Genomic DNA, 20,559 nt, shown 5'->3' with positions numbered 1-20,559 from the left:
TTTATTTAAAGTCCCTGGTAAGTGCAACTTATTCATTACGTACCTTTCTCTTCTGGGTTCCCCAAGGCGGGTAACTGGGCTGTTCTCCTACAAACGAAGGGCAGAGTGGCCGGGCAGGCACCCTGATGGGTGAGCGGTCATCCCGTTACAAAGCTGGTTTACAGCACTGGATGCTCGTGTGCAGTTCAGGCCCAAACCCAGGCCTCGAGGACCCTGGCCTTGCAGGGAGGGCAGTCCTGGTCACTGTTGTATTTTCTCCCAGCGTGTGTGACTTCGTTTTTCTTTTTTAAATCTTAGTTGCAAAGATAGACACGTGCATTGTAATCAGTGAAAGCACGGGTGAAGATGCTTAAAGGAAAAAGTTGTCATCCTTCTTGCTGCAGGAGGCCCCAGCCCTGCTTTTACTTCTCTTGGGTGCACATCAGCTGGAATTACTAGGTCATCTGGTGATCCTGTGTTCTTAATTTTTTGTTTTTATTTTTTGAGAAGGGCAAAACATTGTTTTAAACTTTGTATTTGTATACAGTTTTCAAAGGTTACTTTGCTTTTGCAGTTATTACCAAATATCGGGTGTATTCCCCTTTTGTGCAGTACATCTTTGAGCCTTACATCTTTGGGTATAGATGTTGGTACATCTATACCCAACAGTTTGTACCTCCCACTCCCCTGCCTGTATATTGCTCCTGCTCCCTCTGGCAACCACTAGTTTGTTCTCTCTCTATATATGTGAGTTTTCTTCTTTTTAGTTATATTCACTAGTTTGCTAGTATTTTTAGATTCCTCCGATGTGAGATAGCATACAGTTACTTTCTTCATCTGACTGAATTTTGTTATTTTTTATGGCTGAGTAGTATTCCATTGTATTGATACACACACACACACACACAGACATCCATATATACCACATCTTTATTATCCATTCATCTGTCAATGGACATTTAGGTTGTTTCCATGCCTTGGCTGTTGTAAACAGCCAGAGCAGTAAATAGTGCTGCTCTGAACACTGGGGTGCTTGTATATTTTTGAATTACTATTTTTATTTTTGTTTTGTTTTTTGATATATACCCAGGAGTGGAATTGCTGGATCTTATGGTAGTACTATTTTTAGTTTTCAGAGGAACCTCCCTGCTGTTCTCCACAGTGGCCGCACCAATTTACATCCCTACCAACAAGGCAGTAGAGTTCCTTTTCTCCACATCCTCACCAGCATGTTATTATTGGCAGACTTTTTGATGATAGCCATTGGGACAGTGGTGAGGTGATACCTCATTGTGGTTTTGATTGGTGTTTCTCTGATGATTGATCATGCTGAGCATTTTTCATGTGCCTACTGGCCCTTTGTTTAATTTTTGGAGGAGCAGCCAGGCTCTTGTTCACTGTGGCTGTGCCCTTTCTGTTTCCCACCGGGAGTGAACAAAGGCTCTGATCTTTCCACACCTTCCAGTGTTAGTCTGTGGGTTTTGCCAGTCGCACACAACAGGTGTGTAGTGTCAGATCACAGCATCTGACATCAAGAACCAGCCCCCGCCAGTCTCTTGCCTCTCAGGGAAGCTGACCCCAGAGCATAGATAGTGGGCCTGTGGGTGCTACTTGGCCTGAGCCAGGCCCCTGGGATTGTCCTTGAGGGACTGCCCCAGAGGCCTGATCAGGAGGGTGGCTGACCCAGGGTGCTGGTGGCAGATGCCGAGGGGAAAGGCCAGGAACACTGCATGAGAGGGAAAGGGGCTGGCCAACTCTTCTGTTGGGTGGGCGCTGGCTCTCTGAAATAAACTCTGTTTGCCTTGGCCTACTGGCCCAGTCCCTGAGCAGACACCCTCTTCTGCCCATTTCCACAAGGTGAAAGGTAGAAATCAAACCAGGAGGCTTAAACCACATGAGGACCTTGGAAAGCCTTTCAGAGGCAGGGTCTCACTCCCCTGCATCTGCTACCATGGAGGGGCTGTCCCAGGCACTGTGGGGTATGGAGCAGCATCCCTGCCCCCACTGTCCTGACTCATGCCAGGAGGACCCCCCAGTCATGATGACTACAGACATCCCCAGCCAGGGGTTCCTGCAAGCTGATACAAGGTATGCGTGGCACTCACCTCAGGGAGAAAATTTAGTGAGCACCAAAAACGTCAAGATTAATGGCACTTAATGTACTATTTTAACATTTCAAAATGAAAAAATCCTTGATGAACAAAATGTCAAGATTTTTTACTGAAGTATAGTTGATTTATAGTGTGTTTATGCTGCACAGCACAGTTACATGTAGTTATACTGCACACTCAGTTATATGTAGATATATTCTTTTTCATATTCTTTTCCATGATGGTTTATCATGGGATGTTGAATAGAGTTCTCTCTGCTATACAGTAGGATCTTGTTGTTTATCCATCCTATATATAATAGTTTGCGTCTGCTTGTCCCAAAAACTCCCAGTCCTTCCCTCCCCACTCCCTCTCGCCCTGGCAACCACAGTTCTGTTCTCTATGTCTTGGAGTCTGTTTCTGTTTCAAAGATATGTTCCTTTGTGTCATATTTTAGATTCCACATATTAAGTGACATCATATGGTATTTGTCTTTCTCTTTCTGACTTATTTTGCTTATTATGCTCATCTCTGGTTGCATCCATGTAGCTGCAAGTGGTATTATTTCTTTTTGATGGCTGATGTTCCTTTGTGTATGTGTGTATGTGTGTGTGTGTATCACATCTTCTTTATCCATTCCTCTGCTGATGGACACCTAGGTTGCTTCCATGTCTTGGCTGTTGTAAATAGTGCTGCTTTGAACATAGGATGGATGTATCTTTTCGAATTATAGTTTTTGGTATATGCCCAGGAGTGGGATTACTGGATCATATGACAACTCTTTTTTTTTTTTTGGCCACACCATGGGCTTGGGGATTTTAGATCCCCAACCAAGGATCAGATCTGGGCACTTGGTAGTGAAAACACAAGAGTCCTGACCACTGGACCACCAGGGAAGTCCCTATTTTTGGTTTTATAAGGAACCTCCATACTGTTTTCCATAGTGGCTGCACCCATTTACAGTCCCACCAACAGCGTAGGAGGGTTCCTGTTTCCACACCCTCTCCAGCATTTATTAGCTGTAGAGTTTTCTAATGATGGCCATTCTGACTGGTGTGAAGTGGTACCTCACTATTGTTGTGATTTTCATTTCTCTAATAATTAGTGATGTTGAACATCTTTTCATGTGCTTATTGGCCATCTTTGGAGAAATACCTATTTAGGACTTCTGCCTATTTTTCAATTGGATTGTTTCTGTTGTTATTGAATTGTAGGAAATGTTTATATACAAAATGTCAAAATTTTAAATACAGATTGAACAGTGCTATTTTAAAGTCTGAGACAAAATGAGGAAGATATGCCCTTTATATGTTTTTATATAGTTTTTGATGGTTTATTTTCCTCTCCTGGAATATTAAAGTGGTTGAAAAAGTTAGCCTAAATGTTGTACTTAATCCAAACCTGCATTTATTAGAATTTTACTTTTTTGGCTTTCACAGGAGGAAACTCTGATATTTTCATTAAAACTATTAACCATCATGAAAATACATAAAAACTCATGTATGGCACATTCACATTTCCTTTTGTCTCAGGCTTTGATGGGGCCTATGGGACTGTCCACACCTGCAAGTTAGAAATTGTTAAAATGAAGTGTAACTTGTCTCATAATCCATCACTTATAGGTACTCAAGTGATATCTATTAAATACAGAGATTTAGGTGATGTCTGAAATCACATCACTCCACAGATAGTTATAATGGTAGATGACAGGAACAGAATGTCTCACTCTTCCCTCACAGCTCAGTTGGTAAAGAATCCATCTGCAATCAGGAGATCCCGGTTTGATTCCTGGGTCAGGAAGATCCTTTGGAGAAGGGATAGGCTACCCACTCCCGTATTCTTGGGCTTCTCTTGTGGCTCAGCTGGTAAAGAATCTGCCTGCAATGTGGGAGACCTGGGTTCGATCCCTGGGTTGGGAAGATCCCCTGGAGAAGGGAAAGGCTACCCACTCCAGTATTCTGGAGAATTCCACGGACTGTATAGTCCATGGGGTCTCAAAGAGTCGGACAGGACTGAAGCGACTTAGCAGCAGCAGACTGGTTGAGCTTCCTAGGTGGCGCTAGTGGTAAAGAACGCACCTGCCAATGCAGGAGACATAAGAGATGCAGGTTTGATCCCTGGGTTGGGAAGATCTCCTGGAGGAGTGCATGGCAACCCACTCCAGTATTGTCTGGAAAATCCTCATGGACAAGGAGCCTGGTGGGCTACAGCCCCTGGGATCACAAAGAGTGGGACACCACAAAAGCAACTGAGGGTGCATGCAGTAGACTCATTAATAAACGTTGGTACCAGGCAGCTGTTTAAAAACTGTGGATGCAGTGTGGGTTTTAATTGAAGTATAGTTGATTTATAATGTTGTGGTAGTTTCCGGTGTATAGCAAAGTGATTCAGTTATACACATGCACGTATATATTCTTTTTCATTATGGTTTATTATAAAGTGTTGAATGTAGTTCCCTGTGCTATACAGTAGGTCCTTGTTTCTTTCATATATAGCAGTGTGTGTATTGAAGAAGGCAATGGCACCCCACTCCAGTACTCTTGCCTGGAAAATCCCATGGATGGAGGAGCCTGGTAGGCTGCACTCCATGGGGTCGCTAGGAGTTGGACACAACTGAGTAGCTTCACTTTCATGCATTGCAGAAGCAAATGGCAACCCACTCCAGTATTCTTGCCTGGAGAATCCCAGGGACGGGGGAGCCTGGTGGGCTGCCGTCTATGGGGTCGCAGAGTTGGACATGACTGAAGCGACTTAGCAGCAGCAGCAGCAGCAGCAGTGTGTGTATGTTAATCCCAAACTCTTAATTTATTCCTCCCTCCCGCCCTTCTCTTTTGGTAACCATAAAGTTTGTTTCCTATGTCTGTGAGCCGATTTCATAATAAGTTTTTTTGTATCATTTTTTAAAGATTCCACATATAAGCAATACTATAGATTTGTATTTTTATGTTTTATTTTACTTATGAAAATCTCTAGGCCCATCCACGTTGCTGCAATACTTCATCCTTTTAATGGCTGAATAATATCCCATTGTATATACACCACATTACCCATTCATCTGTTGATGGACATGTAGGTTGCTTCCATGTCTTGGCTATTGTGAATAGTGCTGCTGTGAACATTGGGATCCATGCATCTTTTCAAATGAGTGTTTTCATCTTTTCCAGATATATGCCCAGGAGTGGGACTGCAGGATCCCATGGTAGTTCCACTTTTGGTTTCTTAAGGAACCTCCGTAACCACTCTCCACCATGGCTGAACCAGTTCACATTCCCACTGTCAGTATGGGAAGGTTGCCTTTTCTCTACACCTCTCCAGCAGTTATTATCTGTAGACTTTTTCATGATGAAGCTGGGTTCCTTCTGAACCGCCCTGGCCTCCAGGAAATAAACAGTAGGTGAAAAAGGCTGGTGCACAAAGTATGTAGCACACGCCACTCCTTGTGTTAAAATGTGTGAAGCTGCTCTGGACTCAAAGTATGTGTCAGCATGTCTCCCTGAAATGTGTGTGTGTATTGACACCCCAACCCCCCAGTGTGGCTGCATCTGCCGACGGGCCCCCAAGAACACCGTCAAGGTTAAATGAGGTCAAAAGGGTGCAGCCCTGATCTCCTAGAGGCAGTGTGTCCAGAGTCCCCAGAGAGCTCCCCGCTCTCAGATCAAGGAAAGGCCACATGAGGACGTGGTGAGGAGGCGGCTGAACCAGGAACCAAGCCTCCAGAAGTGAGCTCAGGCTGCAGCCTCCAGAACCAGGAGAGGTTCACTGCAGCCTCGGCGGCTGGGCCTCTGTTCTGTGGTGGCAGCGCAGGCAGAGTCATGAGATGGCTGTTTTCACAGAGAGGATGTTTCTAGCCTCCTCCGGGACTTGGCAGGTGTTAAACAGTCCATCCTCCTGCACCTGCTCATGTTTGTATCTGTGCCTATACAGATAGGTTCTCAGGTGCCTCCCTTCAAGACAGAGTCTCCCCCTGAATGAGATGTGGAGGAGATGGCCTGAGACTTCTGAGAGGCTTGTAAAAGGCAACTCCCCCAACCTTGCCCACCATATAGTAAGGAGGCTCAAGTCTCACCTGAGAGGCCCACATGGGGAGTAGCCATCTGAGGGGGCCTTGCGGAAGCCCCAACACCTGCCCACCCCCACCCCCACCATGAAGCCGATGCCTCTGTTGCAACTTCGTGAGGGACCCTCAGCCAGCACCCCTCAGACAGATCACTCTCAAACTCTCACTGTGAGGTAACATTTGTCCTAAGGCACCAAGTCATGAGTAATGTTTAGGCAGCAAGAGATTAAAAACACCATGCAAGTATCACCCACCACACATCTGAAATGATCAAACCATGTCTGCCAGCCCCTGGGAACCCCAGACCTGTGCAGTTCTGGCGCTGAAGGGATCCCCAGGTCACCACACCCCAGCATGAGCACGTGCAGGCGGGCAGGTTTCAGAGTGAGGTTTAATGCTGTGTGTCCACACACAAAAGTTATTTCCACCAAAAGAGGAAATGAACTCGTGCCAGGGACTTCCTAGAGTCCATCCAGAGAGCCTGGGCAGTTCCAGATGCAGATGGCAGGAGGCAGCACAGCAGACATCTGGAGGAGGGACAGAGCAGGGTGAGCAGACGCCACTGCCAGGCGCTTTCCCATCTGTGAGATGGTCATCCCTCCACCCCGACCAGACCCAGGCAGGCTGAGGCTCCAGGATGGAGCCCCAAGGGGCCACGCCCACCCCATAGACCCAGGTTGCCATCTGTAGCTCTGTACTACCAGGCAGGAGGCTTGCGCAGGGCCCTGCCCTTAGGCAGGGTTGTTCAGGTGAGCCCCCCCACACCTGCCGCCCCAGCCCTGGACCTGCAGGCAGTTCTGTTCTGCCGCTCAGGGATCCCAGGCTACCCCCACTGACTGCTGCTGAAACTCACCAGAGGGGCCTGAGGTTGTGAGTCTAGTCATCCTTCTTGAACTTGCCGTTGATGTAGGGCACCCAGTCCAGAATCAGCCGCCAGTCAGTGGCCCATACCAGCCCCACGGCACCCACAGCGCCCCACAGGCTCGCCGTGGGGACCCTACAAGGACAGCAGGGGTCAGGCCTCAGCGCCCCTCCCACACAGCTGTTCATCAGGTGTCTGCCTTGCACCTGGCCCTGCCCCAAGTGTGGGCAGGACACATCCTGCTGATGACCCCGAGGCAAGGCTATTCCCATCTGCTTTCATATCAAGATCTGCTTAAGGTTTTATTTGAGGAATTCTGCTAAGAAAAGCCCAAGCCCAAGCTTATAACCATAAGGATAGAAAAAGCTTGCAGGTAGACACATTAACGAATGCAGTTTACAGCAGGTCCATCCCCGAGACAGCCAACGGACTGAGGTGAGAGTTGTCAGGGACCTGTCCTACTGATGAGACCATGGCACAGAGATGGCAAGCCACGTCCCTGAGACACACACACTCTGCACTCCGCTGGGTTCAGAGCCACAGCAGGGGCTCCAAGACTACCACACCCCACATTTACATCCAGCAATGGGCATGGTCAAGGACGTCCCCAAGAGTCCCACCTCCTGGCTTGTATACCCCTTCCTTTGAGTGTCAGCAGGACCCAGTCACACCCCTAATAAAATATGGAGAGGGGTAAATCACTGCGGATGGTGACTGCAGGCATGAAATTTAAGACACATGATCCTTGGAAGGAAAGCTATGACAAGCCTAGATAGCATATTAAAAAGCAGAGCCCTCGCTTTGCCAACAAAGGTCCATATAATCAAACCTATGGTTTTTCCAGTAGTCATGTATGGATGTGAGCGTTGGACCATAAAGAAGGCTGAGTGCTGAAGAACTGATGCTTTTGAACTGTGGTGCTGGAGAAGACTCTTGAGAGTCCTTTGGAATGCAAGGAGATCAAACCAGTCAATTCTAAAGGAAATCAACCCTGAGCATTCATTGGAAGGACTGACTCTGGCCATTTGATGTGAAGACTTGACTCACTGGAAGAGACCCTGATGCTGGGAAAGGTTGAAGGCAAAAGGAGAAGGGGGCAGCCAAGGATGAGATGGTTTCATCACCACCTCAATGGACATGAGTTTGATCAAACGCCAGAAGACAGTGGAGAACAGAGGAGCCTGGGTGTGCTGCAGCCCATGGGGTTGCAAAGAGTTCACGACTTAGCAACTGAACAACAGAATCAGAGCCACCTGCCCTCGACCCCACTGTCCTGGGCATTGGCCTTGGGGCCTGTGGATGCTCACAGAGGGAGGTGGCAACGCACCTGACCTCCAAAGGGCACCCAAGGTGATGCTGCTGAGAGTCCCTCGTGGGCCTTCCTTACACCCTCACCACCTCTCCACTTTCTCACCGGAAGACACCAGGGCTCTGAGAGGGGCTAAGTGCAGGGTCTCCAGCTGGTGAGCATGGATGCTCCGAATCTGAGACACAACGGCACAGTGCCTCCTGGCGGTGAGTCCTGCTTCCCTGCCTCCGGAAGCCAGTGTAGAGTGCAAGGCTGCACCCATCCCCTTTAATATTTTACATCAATCTCATGTCGCGTATCATACCATTTTAGTTTTTCCTTGCCCAAGGACTACAGCGTCAGTCTGGAAGGTTCTGTTTATCTCTGTCTCTAGCACCCAACGCAGTGCTAGGTGAGCCCACACACTGGTTGGTGCTCAGTGGGTGCTGCCAACTGAATGAAACCCTGGATGAGGGTGTCGCTGCTCTGATCAAGGCAGACAGGGACAGACAGACGGTGCTCGAGGGCTCAAGCTGCCCCGGGGGAGGGGCGGTAGGGGTCTCTGGTGGTCCCACCCAACGCCAGGGACCGCCTTTCGGCCTGAGTTGCCTCAATTATAAAGCGCCACTGTCACTGTCCACCCGAAGGTCCCTAGCAGCGCCGCCGTCCAGGGACATTCCCCACTTGTCACTCTCCTTGCCAGGGCTCGAGGACACGACTGCCGAGTACAGGCCCCTGTTTCTCAGCGCCCCACGTTGTGGGTTCCTCGATCCCGCTGCCACGTGGGGCCACACCCATTCCACCCGTCTCCCACGGGGAGCAGGGACAGATACAAATGTCGGCTTCACAGCAACGTCAGGCAGAAGCAAAGCCAAGAGCGCACAGGGTCAGTTTCAGGCTCCAGGAGCTGAGCGGGGGCGCTGGGCGCGGACTGGGTGGGCACCATCGCGGCCCCCAGGTGGAGCGGGTCGGGCGCCGGCCACACGAATGTGCGCGGGGAGGTCACGCAGCCGTTCCGTGCCTCAGTTTCCCCATCTGGGACCCGAAAGGACAAGGGGCTCTGGGGCGGGGGCTACGTCCTCACCAGTTTCTGGCCAGCTGGCGATAGCGCGGGCCCAGGAACCTGGTCAGCATCGCGGTGCTTTCCCTGCTCAGGGTGACCCTGGCCCTGACGATTCGGGCTCACTGCGCAAGCGCGCTAGCCGCAGCGCGCAGGCCCGCAGAGAGGCCCCGCCCCGTCCCCTCCAGAGAGGGCCGGCAGTGGGAGACCTTGAGACTGCCGCCGCGGCGCACGCAGATTCGCAAGCTATTTACACTAACTTCCGGGAACGGTCTGACGAACTCAGACTGGAATGGGCGGGCCCTGGAGGCCGGGCCTTGTGATCACGTGATGCGCAAAGCTGGCTCAGCCTCTGGCTGGCAGAGCGTCCGGAAAGTGCACAACCCGCAATCCGCGGCGTCTTGTGGGTTTGTGTCCCAGTTAGGTGCTAGAACTTTACTTTTAGTTAAAGAAACTGAGACCTGACGGGGAAGGGACTCGTCCAGAGTCGCACAGAGGGGAAGGGTGGCGATTTGAACTCTCTTTTGAAGGAATTGGGCGTTGTCACTGGACTCGCTGCGTGTGACACCTTGGCTAGATGATAGTGCTTCCTGTAGCCTCGGTTTGCAGGCACTAAGTTGTGTGTTGCTCGGAGACTTGTCCAAAATTGTTTGCACGTTTCGTTTGGGAGATATTCCTCATTCCAGCAGCAGAGGGAGGCCTGGCTCCTCGCTCTGTGTGCATTAATACCACCTTTTAGCTGGTGGACCCAGGACAGGTGAGTCCTCGTCATTCTGGGGCTCCAGCAGCGAATGTACGCTTGGAGATGCGGACTGGACACCGTGGAGTTTGTCTGGCCAGCCCAGCCCATCCTCCTGGGATCCGCCCTGGGCACCTCCTGAGACTTTAGCCTCAAACCGGCCCCTGGCCGCTGACCAAAGGGTTGGTTAGAGACCACGGTCTGGGCACGACTGATGCTCGTTGCTACTGAGTTGAACATAGTTTCTCTGCCTTTCCAGAGGCCCTAGGATTTCTTACGTTGGGATCAGAGAGGACCTGAAATAAGTTCTGTCCTTGATGGAAAACCTAAAAAGTGGGATGGAGGGGCCACCCTGAAGATTGTAGAATCTGAGACAGATTAGAAAAGATGAGCAGACATGGCCATAGAGGACTTGGGGCTGCAGGTCCTGAATCCAGCAGTTTCTGAAGCTCTGCCATGTTGCTCCTTGTGCTTAATGCTCTTCAGCTCAGGGGGCAGAATGCTTTTTTATTTCAAGTGATAAACAAACAAAATCAGATTAAGAGGAAATAAAAGGCATGTTGGGTGGCTTCAGGCTCAGCTGCATCGAGTCTAGCAAAATCATTACATGTTTGCTCTCCATCTCTCAACCCCAGCTTTCCTCTGTGTTACTCTCTGGTGAACTCTCTCTGAGCAGAGGCACTCAGAAACTCCTGGTTGACATAGAAACTCTGGGTTGACATTCCAGCAGTCCTTGTAGGAAGATAGCACCTCTTTCCCAATAATCTCAGAAAATGCCCCAAAGCTGGTCCTTACTAGCATGTTGTGGAAACAAGAGCCGGCCCTTCTCATTTGTGGATGTGGGCTAAAATTGGAGGAGGATCCCCAAAATAGAATACCAGGATTCTGTGACTAGAGAGATGGTGAATAACCAAGAATGGTTGCCCCCCCACCCCCACTCCCAGCCGCCCCTGGGTTCCATCTAGGATCCCCGTTTGGCTCTCAGGAAACCAAACTCTTTTCTCATGTTAAATTCACATTACATACATTTAACCATTTTAAAGTGTAGAATTCAGTGGCCTTTAGTATATGATTATGTATCCATCACCTCTAATTCTGTAACATTGTCATCACCCCCAAAGCAATCCCATCTCCATCAGTATCCCCCCCATCCTCCTGCCCCCAGCCCTGACAACCAGGACCCCACTCTCTGTCTGTAGATCTGTCTGTTTGGGACATTTCCCATCAATGGAATCACATCCTGTGTGTCCTGTGTCTTCTCTGAGCATCGTGTTCTCAGGGTCTGTCCATGTAGTAGCAAGTGTCAGGGCTTCAGCCCTTTTCAGGACTGAGTGATGCTCCCACGTGTGGAGGGACCACATCGTGTGTATCCATCTTTTTTACAACTTTACTGAGGTTTGGGTCACAGATACACTTAAAACATACAACTTGGACCTGTGTATTTACCCATTGAGGTCCAGGTCAGCCTGTGTTTTTACTGACCTTACTCACCACCCCCCTGTCAAACGGGTTGAGGGTGGAATTGTGCTCCTGAGGACTTGTTCAAGTCTTGACACCACCCCCCTCCACCTGTGAACAGGACCTTATGTGGAAATAAGGGGTCTGCAGATGTGATTAATTAAGATGAGGTCATGCTGGAAATTTTATAGCCCTAATGCAATGGCAGGTAAGAGGGGTACCTGGACACAGACCCACAAGGAGAGGCCACCTGGAAATAGAGGTGGTGATCAGGGTGATGAGGCTGCAAACCAAGGCACACCCCGGGCCCCTGGAAGCTGATAAGAGGCAAGAAGGACCCTCCTGCAAGGGCCAGGAGGGAACATGACTGCCACACCTGAAGTCCCCTGTTCCTGTCCCCCACCCCCCCCACCCCCCCCCCCACCCCCCACCGACCCGCGCGGAGCTGTTTCAGCTGCTCTGGGAGCCATGCATGCACACACAGGAAGTGGCACCATCCCTGGAGCACGTATGCCCGGTGCCATCCTTGGCAGGGTGTGCTCAGGCATCCCAGTGGGCATCACCTTCCTCACCCCCCTTTTCATCCGTAAGCACACAACAGCTGAAAGATCAAGGGAGAGCCAAGTATTGTCATAAAATGTCATTTATTGCTACAGTGCTGTTATGTACAGGACAGGTTGCCAAATCGACTCTTAAAGAGGATCACTAGTAAAAGAATCCAGCCAGCTGTGTTGAGTTGTATAAAATTATTTTACTTAAATTTTTTTTCCATTTTAAAAAAAGTCAAGTTATCCTGAGGCACTCAGAGCACAATTTTCCTGTAACTGTGATTCTTCCCCCTCCCTCAAGGCTTTTTCCCAGGGCTGGGTTAATCTCATTTTATATATATATATATAACATATAAAACTTAAATTATATATGTGATAGAGTTCAGAAATCTGTGGGCCTCAGGGAGCTGCAGAGGGAAACTGAGGCAGCTTCCCCATAGATAAGACCCACAGACCAGGGGGGTCACCAAGGAGTGTGACTTGGTCTTGGTAGGAGAGCCCAGAGGAACCCCAGGAGTCGAGGTGGGGCCCCCCAAGCTGGGATATCCCACCCATCCTGGTCTTGGAGTTTCCTCAAGCTTCTCATGGGACACCCAGCCACAGGGGCATTCCAGTCTTGGGGGCCAGGCAGCCCCAGTGCTTGGGGAATGAGGGTGAGAGTCTTAGGGTAGATGCCTGGGATGCTGGTGGTGTGGGGTGCCCACAGCCAGCCTGGGGGTCCATAAGGCCTCTGTGCAGGAGAGAAGGGAGGGCAGGTGAGATCCCACTGGGCCTGACTCCATGCCTAGGTGACACAGAGTGACCATCTTGGACTTTCAGTTTAAGCCTGGGATGGTCCCAGCAGTCCAGGTTCAATCAGCTCCCTTGAACACAGGTGAGAAGGGTACCTGGGGAGGCTTGGGAGCTGGCACTTAAGAGCCTGAGGGCAGCCCACCCTCCAGGGTTGCAGACACACAGACCAGGGGCCTTTCTAGGCAGGGACCCTGTTCACCACCCCACCCCACCCCCACACACACATCAGGACAACCACTTGGGGAGCAGGGGTTTTTGTGCTAGAGTTCGAAGCAGGGCCTCAGGTCCCCTGGCCAAATAGATGAAAATGTTCAGGCCCTGAGCCCAGGAATGCTGGTTCTCACAAAGTCCTATCTTGGAAAGGTCCACAGGCTGGGGGCTCAGTGTAGGGCTGGCCTTGGGAGGGAGGGACAGAGCTGCTTACAGGGGAGGAACCTTGACCTTCTGAGCGGGGATCATCCCTGTCTCCACTGAGATTCCCCATCAGGGTGAGGCCCACCCACCATTTCACAGACAGCAGATATTAGAGAACAGCCCCCTCCACGTTAGAACCGGAACAAGATGGCAGCAACCACCCCTGGGACCAGCAGCTCCCAGAGAGGATGGGAGACCTCAGGTCTACATGAGGTCTTTTTTTTTGCCATGCTCCACTGCACGTGGGATCTCAGTTACCAGACCAGGGATGGAACCTATGTCCCTGAATTGGGAGCATGGAATTTTAACCACTGGACCGCCAGGGAAGTCCTGGGGTCTTGTTAATACAATTTTTAATAACCTTGTTGATAATGAAATGCAATGCTAATTTCTAGAAACAGCAGCAGAAATAGCAAGAGACAAGAGACTTTTATACAAAAAAATTTGCTTACAAAACATATGCAAAAAAGCTAAAAAAAAAAAAGGCATCCTAATTTTCTTCTACGTTATATATATATAAAAAAATCTCGTAACTAAGGTTCCTTTTATGTTCCTTAAAAACAAAACCAAAAAACGATCAGGCTTAGGCACGACTCGCTGCTGGCTCCGCTCAGCTTCTCCCTCCCGCGAGCAACACGTTTGACCTCACATTTAACTTAAGGCATCTTTTTTTATCTTTTCTGACAAAGTATGTATTTCTGGCTTGCTTTCTTGCCTGGTTTCAGGTTCTATTGCCAAAAACAAACAAACAAAAATGCTCCTTTGGGCCCGGCCCGAGCGGCAGGGCCTAGACGCAGTTTCAGGATCCATCCGGTAGGAGACCTGGTGGCCGGGCCCGGGGCGATGCTGGCTCGAGGTTGACCTCGGGCGACGTGGGGTGGGGATCTGGCGTCCGGCGTGACCGTCTCAGGTAAGACCGAGGTGGGGTCACTTGTCCGGGCGACATTCCTGTCACAGGTGCCCGGCAGGGTTGTGGGCCTCGCCCAGGCCGGGGTGGGCAGCCGACAGCACCATCTGGGGGTCTCCAACCACACCCGATACCTTCTCCTCTTCCCGGCGCTTCAAGCAGGCCGCTTTAGGGTTCAGGTTACGCTCTAAGGGGAAGGGAGAGCACTGTGGGAGAGGGTCCCCCAGGGAGCGAGGAACAAGTGCACCTCCGTTTCTCCGCCCATCCGCATAAGGCCGCGGGGGGCGCACGGTGGGCAGGGCGGGGGGTGGGATCCGCAAAGTGGGCGGAGCGCCACCCGTGGGGAGGGCGGGGCGGGGCGGCCGGGCGCCTACCTCGCACCTGCTGCTCCAGGCCCAGAATGACCTGCACGGCCTGTTGCAGGATGAGCAGCTTGGTCTGCGCCTTGTCCGACTTGAGGTGCAGCTGGCACATGCGCCCCAGCTCCCGGAAGGCCTCGTTAATGTCCCGCACGCGCACCCGCTCCCGCGCGTTATTGGCCATGCGCCTCTCCCGGTCCCTCAGGTCTTTCTCCTCCAGGGACAGCACCTCCTCCGTACTGCTGAGTCACAGCACCGGGGGCCCCATTAGTCCCGGGTTGGGTCGTGGGGAGGGCACCCGCTGGCTGTGTGGGCACACGCTCTGGGCCAAGCTCCAAGGGCGCCCTGTGCCTGGCTGCAGGCTGGGCCTCGACCCCCACCCCAGGGTAGACAGGGAGCTGGAGCGCAGTCTTTGCCCCCTGCCTGCTCCCCGTGCCCAGGATGGCCCAGGAAGCAGGGGAGGCCCCGTAACCCCTCCTGGGATGACGACCTTCCCCTTCAGAGCAGTTGTTTGCTGAATGATGGAGCTGGGCCTAGCTGGACCACCTCAAGCACAAGGGGCCTGGGACCCTTGGAAGAAGGGGGGTTCACAGCATCAAGACCTCTCACCCTGGGCCCCAAGAAATGTCTCTCCCCATGTTGGACTCTGGCTGCCTGACAGCCACCCTGAGTCCTGCCCGCAGGCCCCTGGAGCCAGGTACTTGCACTGTGAAAGCTGTGTGGTGGATGCAGTGTCGAGCCCTCCCAGTCTGTAACAGGGGCTCAGTTCGCCACCTGGAGACCACGTGGTCCACACCCAGCTCAGGCCCCCGCTGTGCAGCAGGGAGCGCTGCACAAGCCATTGCTGCCTGCTTCCCGGCACAAGGCCAGTCTCACTCAGAACACCCGCCTTGTGGCTTGGGGTCCTGTTCTACCTGCCCACCCTGCCCCCTCAGGCCTAAGTGACCCCTGTGGGTGGCGGCAGCGGCCGGAGCCCAGGACAAGCGCGCAGACCAAACTGACAGTCAGGCCTCAGGTCCCCTTTCTTCCCTCAGGTCCTGGCGGGCAGGGGCCATGGGGGAAGAAAGGCCTGGGCCATAGCCCTGGCATCCAGTGCTCCAGTGCTTGGGCGCAAGTGCGAGGTGAGGAGGGCGGCTGGGGGAGGGGGAGCACGGGAGGCAGAGAGCAAAGAGGCAGGCGCGGGGGGTTGGGGGGAGGACACACACACACACACAGCGTGACACCCACATCGCCATGGAGACGTGGAAACCTCAGAGCTGAGGGGACAGAGGGCAACAGGCCAGGGCCCTAGCTCCAGTCCAAGCGACAGCACTGCAGGAAAGAAAGGGTTAACAGGGCAGCAAGAGTTGGGTGGGGGAGTTAAGGAGGCAGCTGTGACGGGGAGTCACAGGTGGTCCCTTCCTGAGATCCTCGCTCAGCCTTTGGGATGGGGGTGAACCCCCCTGCAGGTGGGGCTGATGGGCTCTCATGGCCACAGAGTGCCTGCTCAGAGCGACAGAGAAGCCTGTGGGACCCAGGGGACGCTAGTTGCTGCCAGCCCAGCTCTGGGCTTCGTGAGAAGGAAGGGCTGGGCAGGTGGGGGGTTCTCTGGGGTCTGGGGACACAGTTCTGCATCCAAGTGCCCAGGTCTAGAGGGCTAGGGATCTGGAGTCTGTTCTTCCCATCTCAGAGGGGACAATGAGGCCAAGCCAGGCAGAGGGCCAAGATCAGGAGTGGGGTATGGTCACTGGGGGAGTGGTCACTGCAGTGACAGTCACTTTCAGGGAGGGTGGTCACTGTCAGGGGAAGGTCACTGGGGCGATGGTCACAGCAGGGAAGTGGTCACGGAGGGAGGGATGGTCACTGCAGGAAAAGTAAAGTCAGCGGGGGGGTGATGTCACAGCAGCAGACAGGTCTCTGCAGGGAAGTCACGGGATGACATCACTGCAGGGGGGCGCTCATAGCAAGGGTTGACATCACTGCAGGGGGAGGTCATAGCAGGGAAGATCAAGGCAGGGGAGGTGGGCTCCAGGAAAGGGGGGCGAGCGAGGGCAGCGGAGGGGAGGGAGCGCGCCCCCACTGACCTCGCACCTGCTGCTCCAGGTTCAGGATGACCGACACGGCCTGGTGCAGGATGAGCAGTTTGGTCTGGGGCTTCTCACTGTTGAGGTGCAGCTGGCACATGCGCCCCAGCTCCTTAAAAGCCTCATTGATGTCTCGGACCCGCAGCCGCTCCCGTGCGTTATTGGCCACCCGGCGCTCCTTCTCCCGCTCAGCCTTCTGCTCTGGGGGGAGAAGGTCGTCCTCGTCCTCGTCTGGGCTATGGGGCCGGGGGCCAGAGGAAGACAGTGAGGCAGGGCTGGGCGTGGACCCGCCGCTGCCACGGGAGTGGGCATCCCAGGCATGTGCACGTGCACCCCCAGGAGGCCCTGTGCACGTGTGTGGCGGGCCCGCGGGAGTGGGGGAGAGCGGCACCTGGACCGGGTGCGTGGAGCCTTGAGGTCCTTCTTCTCATCTTCGGCTGTATCAGCTGCCACGTTCTCTTCGTCCTCTTGCTCTTCCCGCTTGATGTCGGTGGTGCCTGGGGCAGTGCCGTGCCCGAGATCTGCAAGAGGCGGGGGTCAGCAGGCCATGTGGAAGCTCTCGGAGAGCTGGTCCCCAGCCCCACACAGGCGTCCGTTCCCAGACCCCAAGGACTGAAAGGCCTTGGAAATAAAGTGCACAAAAAGGTTATGGCTACTCAGGGCCGGAGAAGTCTCCTAAAACACTGAGTGCTGTCCTTGAAACAGAAATCAATAGACTTGAATATATCCAACTTGAGAACATCTCATCACCAAGAAAATAAGCAGCTGAGCCACAGAACAGAGACTCCTCACCCACAAGCGGAGAAAGGGAGGAGTCTCAGTGAGGGGAGGGCAGAGCGTCTAGGGAGCAGGCAGGGCACCTGGGCACTGCAGCTGCTCCATCACCCTGAATGGAGGAAACGCCATGGGTCTTAGCACCAGTCCTGAGTGTGACCTCTTGGGAAAACCCTCTGGCCTGACCTGGAAAAGGCGGTGACACACAGACCCGGAAATCCCAACCCACACCAGGGGACACTGCTCAGTAGATTCTGGAAAGTGCCAGCACAAGGGCCCAGGGTGGAGAGGGGCCTAGTGTCCTGTGAGGCCAGGGTGGTCCCTGCATAGGTGGGAAGGCCACCCAGCAGGATGGCGACATAAACCAACCTGTGGCTGAGGGTATACAGCTGCTTGAAGCCACTGTGGATCCCAGGAAGGTCTGGCCTGTGCTGTAGAAGGGGTGACCCCCTGAGAAGAGACTAACTCAGGCCTCTTGGCACTGCTGGCATCAGGCTGGGTGTCCTGGGCCCTGTGGGGGCTGGGTAGCATCCCCACCCTGGGTGATGACCAGGGTGAGACCCTGGGTGTGGAGGGATGCCATCTAGACATCCAGGAAGCACAAATCAGAGCCTGGCTGGTTCTAGGGGTAGGGTGTGCAGGCAGGCATGAAGGTTGTGTGGTGGGGGCCTTTTCAAGTCTGCATAGCACACTATGTCACCTGACAACCTGGTTTTCACAAGGTTGCTGAGGGCGGGGTGGATGGAGCAGCCCCCATGAAATCCAGGACCCCAGACCCCAGTGGGCAGCCTGCCAGTTACCCCTTTCTGCTGAGGATCTGCAAAGTAGACGGCTTTCCCCTGGCTGCTGCGGGACATGCAGCATGCTGCCACTCCCTCAGTCTTCAAAGAAACCCTCTTGACCTTGCCCCCTCTCACTACTGCTGACTTCTCTGCTTCCCAGACAATTAACACCCCAGAAATCCACTGACCTTGTCCCCCCTGCCCTGGCGGGGTCCTCAGCTCAGCATCTGACACAGTGCGCCCTCCTCCCCAAGCCTCAGTACCCACCCCGATGCACAGATCCAGGATCTGCCCCGTCTACACTCCACCTGGGACCCTCCAACTCCAACATGTGCCAAGGACGCCTAGATGCCACCTCCAGACTGGAACCCCACCTCATCTTCCATGTCTTCACATCCTTCAGAGCCCCTGGAAATTGCCCCTCATGGCCTCTGCCCAGGCTGGTCCCCAGCGGCCACCCACACCCTCCTTCTTGGAGGGGCAGTCTCTTCTGCCCCCAGTCTGTCCTCCCAGAAGCAGCCACCAGAGGGCGCCTGTGAACACCTGAGCAAAATCCCAGGCCCTCCTGTCCACAGCCCTCCAGGCTCCCCACCTGCTCCGAGATAAAAGCCCAAGTTCTCCCATGGCCCACAAGGCCCTGAACCACCTGCCTTTCCCTCCTCCCTCTCCTCATCTGGCTCCAGCTGTTCCTCCAACATGCCAGACACGGTCCTGCCCCAGGGCCTTTGCATGTACTCACCCTGGCACCTGCCTGCTCATTCCTAACTTTAAAACTGCAGACTCTGCAGCGCCCCTCTCCCCGCCCACCAACTTTCCCTCCAACATGTGTCCCGACATGCTCACTTCACCTTCTGACATCACCCCCTTTCTCTGCTCAATCCGTTTTGTTCCCCAGCTCCAAAAGCAGCAGTGCCCCAACCCCAGCCTTGTGGGACCCCAGGGCCAGGCCCAGTAGGGCTTCTCTGGCGAGGCTGAAGGTGGCACTGATGTGGAGAGTACATTCCTCTGCCTCCTCTTTAGTACCCTGGGGCCTCAGTTTCCTCAACTGGAAATGGGGGTAGACAGTCCTGAGCCCCCTTTTCCAGAGGAGGAACAAGGGGTCAGCCCACTAGTGGGCCCTCAGCACAGGCAACACTGCTGGACTCACCGCCGTAGGAATCAGGCTGCCGGGAGAGGTCGGGGAGGGCCACATGGTTGTGCACGAGGCCACTGCTGCCAGAAAGGCCGTCCTCCGAATGGCCGCTTCCCACCTGTGGATGAGGGGGGTCATCGGCGCTGGCCTGGCCTGTGTAGCCCATTCACCACCCACCCTCCTCCCAGGTCTGCCCTCACCAGCACTTACCAGGCCTGCATGCCGCCCACCCAGTGGCATGACAGGGCCAGCGAAGCCCGAGGTCAGTGCCCCATGGCCAGGTAGCAGCCCGTGCACGTCGCCTGCGGTGCCCACAGCATGGCTGCGGAGCACGTGGATGGCCTCATCCAGGTGATCCTCCACCTTGCTCTGCTGCAAGAAGGGTGGGTGAAGGGCTGGGAACAGCCGCCAGCAACCTTGCTGACCACTGCCTTGGACCTCATCCCCAATAAATTAGTTGAGACATCCATTCTGGTCAAGGGGCACCCGTCCTGTCACACATTCTGTTATTTACACCACACCTGGGGCTCTTACAGGACATGGTTTCCACGCCCTGTGAGACGTCACGTGACCATGGCAGAAACGAAACGCTGAGCCAACCTGCCCCGCCATCAGTGGACCTCCACAGGCACCCACCGTCCTTGGAACAGGTGTTCCTGTCTGTCCCTGTGCACCTACCCCACACTCCCACCATGGCACACCCTCCCCAGCCCCCAGGACGCTCACCAGGCCATGGAGACCCCCATCGTAGCTGGGCGATAAGGCACCGGGGGCTCCTGGTCGGGGCCACTGCGATGTCCCTGGAAGGGGCAGGAGACATGCACGTGAATGGGCACAGGTTTGAGGTGTGTGCCACGCAGCCTGACACAGGAAGAAGCAGGGCTGGACTGAGAGTCCCAGGCTACAATGCTCAGACTGGCCACATGGGGGCTCCCACGCCCGCAGGTCGGTCTAAAGGCCTGAGCCTGGATCTGGGCCCAGCTGACCAGGCAGCTCCTGTCTAGGGTGTGGACCCAGTGGGTAGGTCACATCTTTGCACCTCAGTTACCACTTCTATGAAACCCATGGGGAAGGAGGCTCCTCCCAGTCCCGCTGCACCTAAGCCCTGAGAACACCGTACAGGCCTATGGGTACTGTTAAAACTGCCCACACACCCCAGAGCCCTTGGTCCTCTGTCCTCGGACTTGAGTCCCGTTGCATAACACAGCACGAGGCATACAGTGTGTGTCTAACTAACAACCGTAGGGGTGAATAA

General features: G+C 53.6%; 2 protein-coding genes across 12 annotated transcripts in view; both read right to left on the bottom strand.

The window, feature by feature from the left end:
* Window positions 1-6,499: 6,499 nt before the first annotated feature.
* On the bottom strand, window positions 6,500-9,471 carry LOC113895397 (cytochrome b-c1 complex subunit 10). Its single transcript, XM_027546556.1, has 3 exons — window positions 9,361-9,471; window positions 6,980-7,123; window positions 6,500-6,653 (listed from the first exon to the last, which is right to left on the bottom strand). Exons 1-2 carry the CDS (start codon window positions 9,408-9,410, stop codon window positions 7,003-7,005), a joined length of 171 nt encoding a protein of 56 aa, XP_027402357.1. The 5' UTR covers window positions 9,411-9,471; the 3' UTR covers window positions 6,500-6,653; window positions 6,980-7,002.
* A 2,687-nt stretch (window positions 9,472-12,158) lies between these two features.
* The window catches only part of TCF3 (transcription factor 3), a 33,304-nt gene continuing 24,903 nt past the window's right edge, over window positions 12,159-20,559 (bottom strand). For 2 of the 11 annotated variants that reach the window (XM_027546547.1, XM_027546548.1), the window contains exons 14-19: window positions 20,031-20,104; window positions 19,515-19,676; window positions 19,320-19,422; window positions 17,008-17,137; window positions 16,617-16,852; window positions 12,159-14,381 (exon numbers count right to left, since the gene is read on the bottom strand). In XM_027546547.1, coding sequence (XP_027402348.1) covers window positions 14,239-14,381; window positions 16,617-16,852; window positions 17,008-17,137; window positions 19,320-19,422; window positions 19,515-19,676; window positions 20,031-20,104 — 848 coding nt within the window. In that variant the 3' untranslated portion in view covers window positions 12,159-14,238. Of the gene's footprint in view, window positions 14,382-14,568; window positions 14,796-16,616; window positions 16,853-17,007; window positions 17,138-19,319; window positions 19,423-19,514; window positions 19,677-20,030; window positions 20,105-20,559 lie in introns of all 11 variants that reach the window. The other 9 variants (XR_003511828.1, XR_003511829.1, XR_003511827.1 and 6 more) reach the window with 9 other exon arrangements.

Source organism: Bos indicus x Bos taurus, chromosome 7 (assembly GCF_003369695.1).
Source record: "Bos indicus x Bos taurus breed Angus x Brahman F1 hybrid chromosome 7, Bos_hybrid_MaternalHap_v2.0, whole genome shotgun sequence".
Taxonomy (NCBI): domain Eukaryota; kingdom Metazoa; phylum Chordata; class Mammalia; order Artiodactyla; family Bovidae; genus Bos; species Bos indicus x Bos taurus.
Note: the sequence above shows the minus strand (reverse complement) of the source record. Positions and strands in the feature narration are given on the sequence as shown.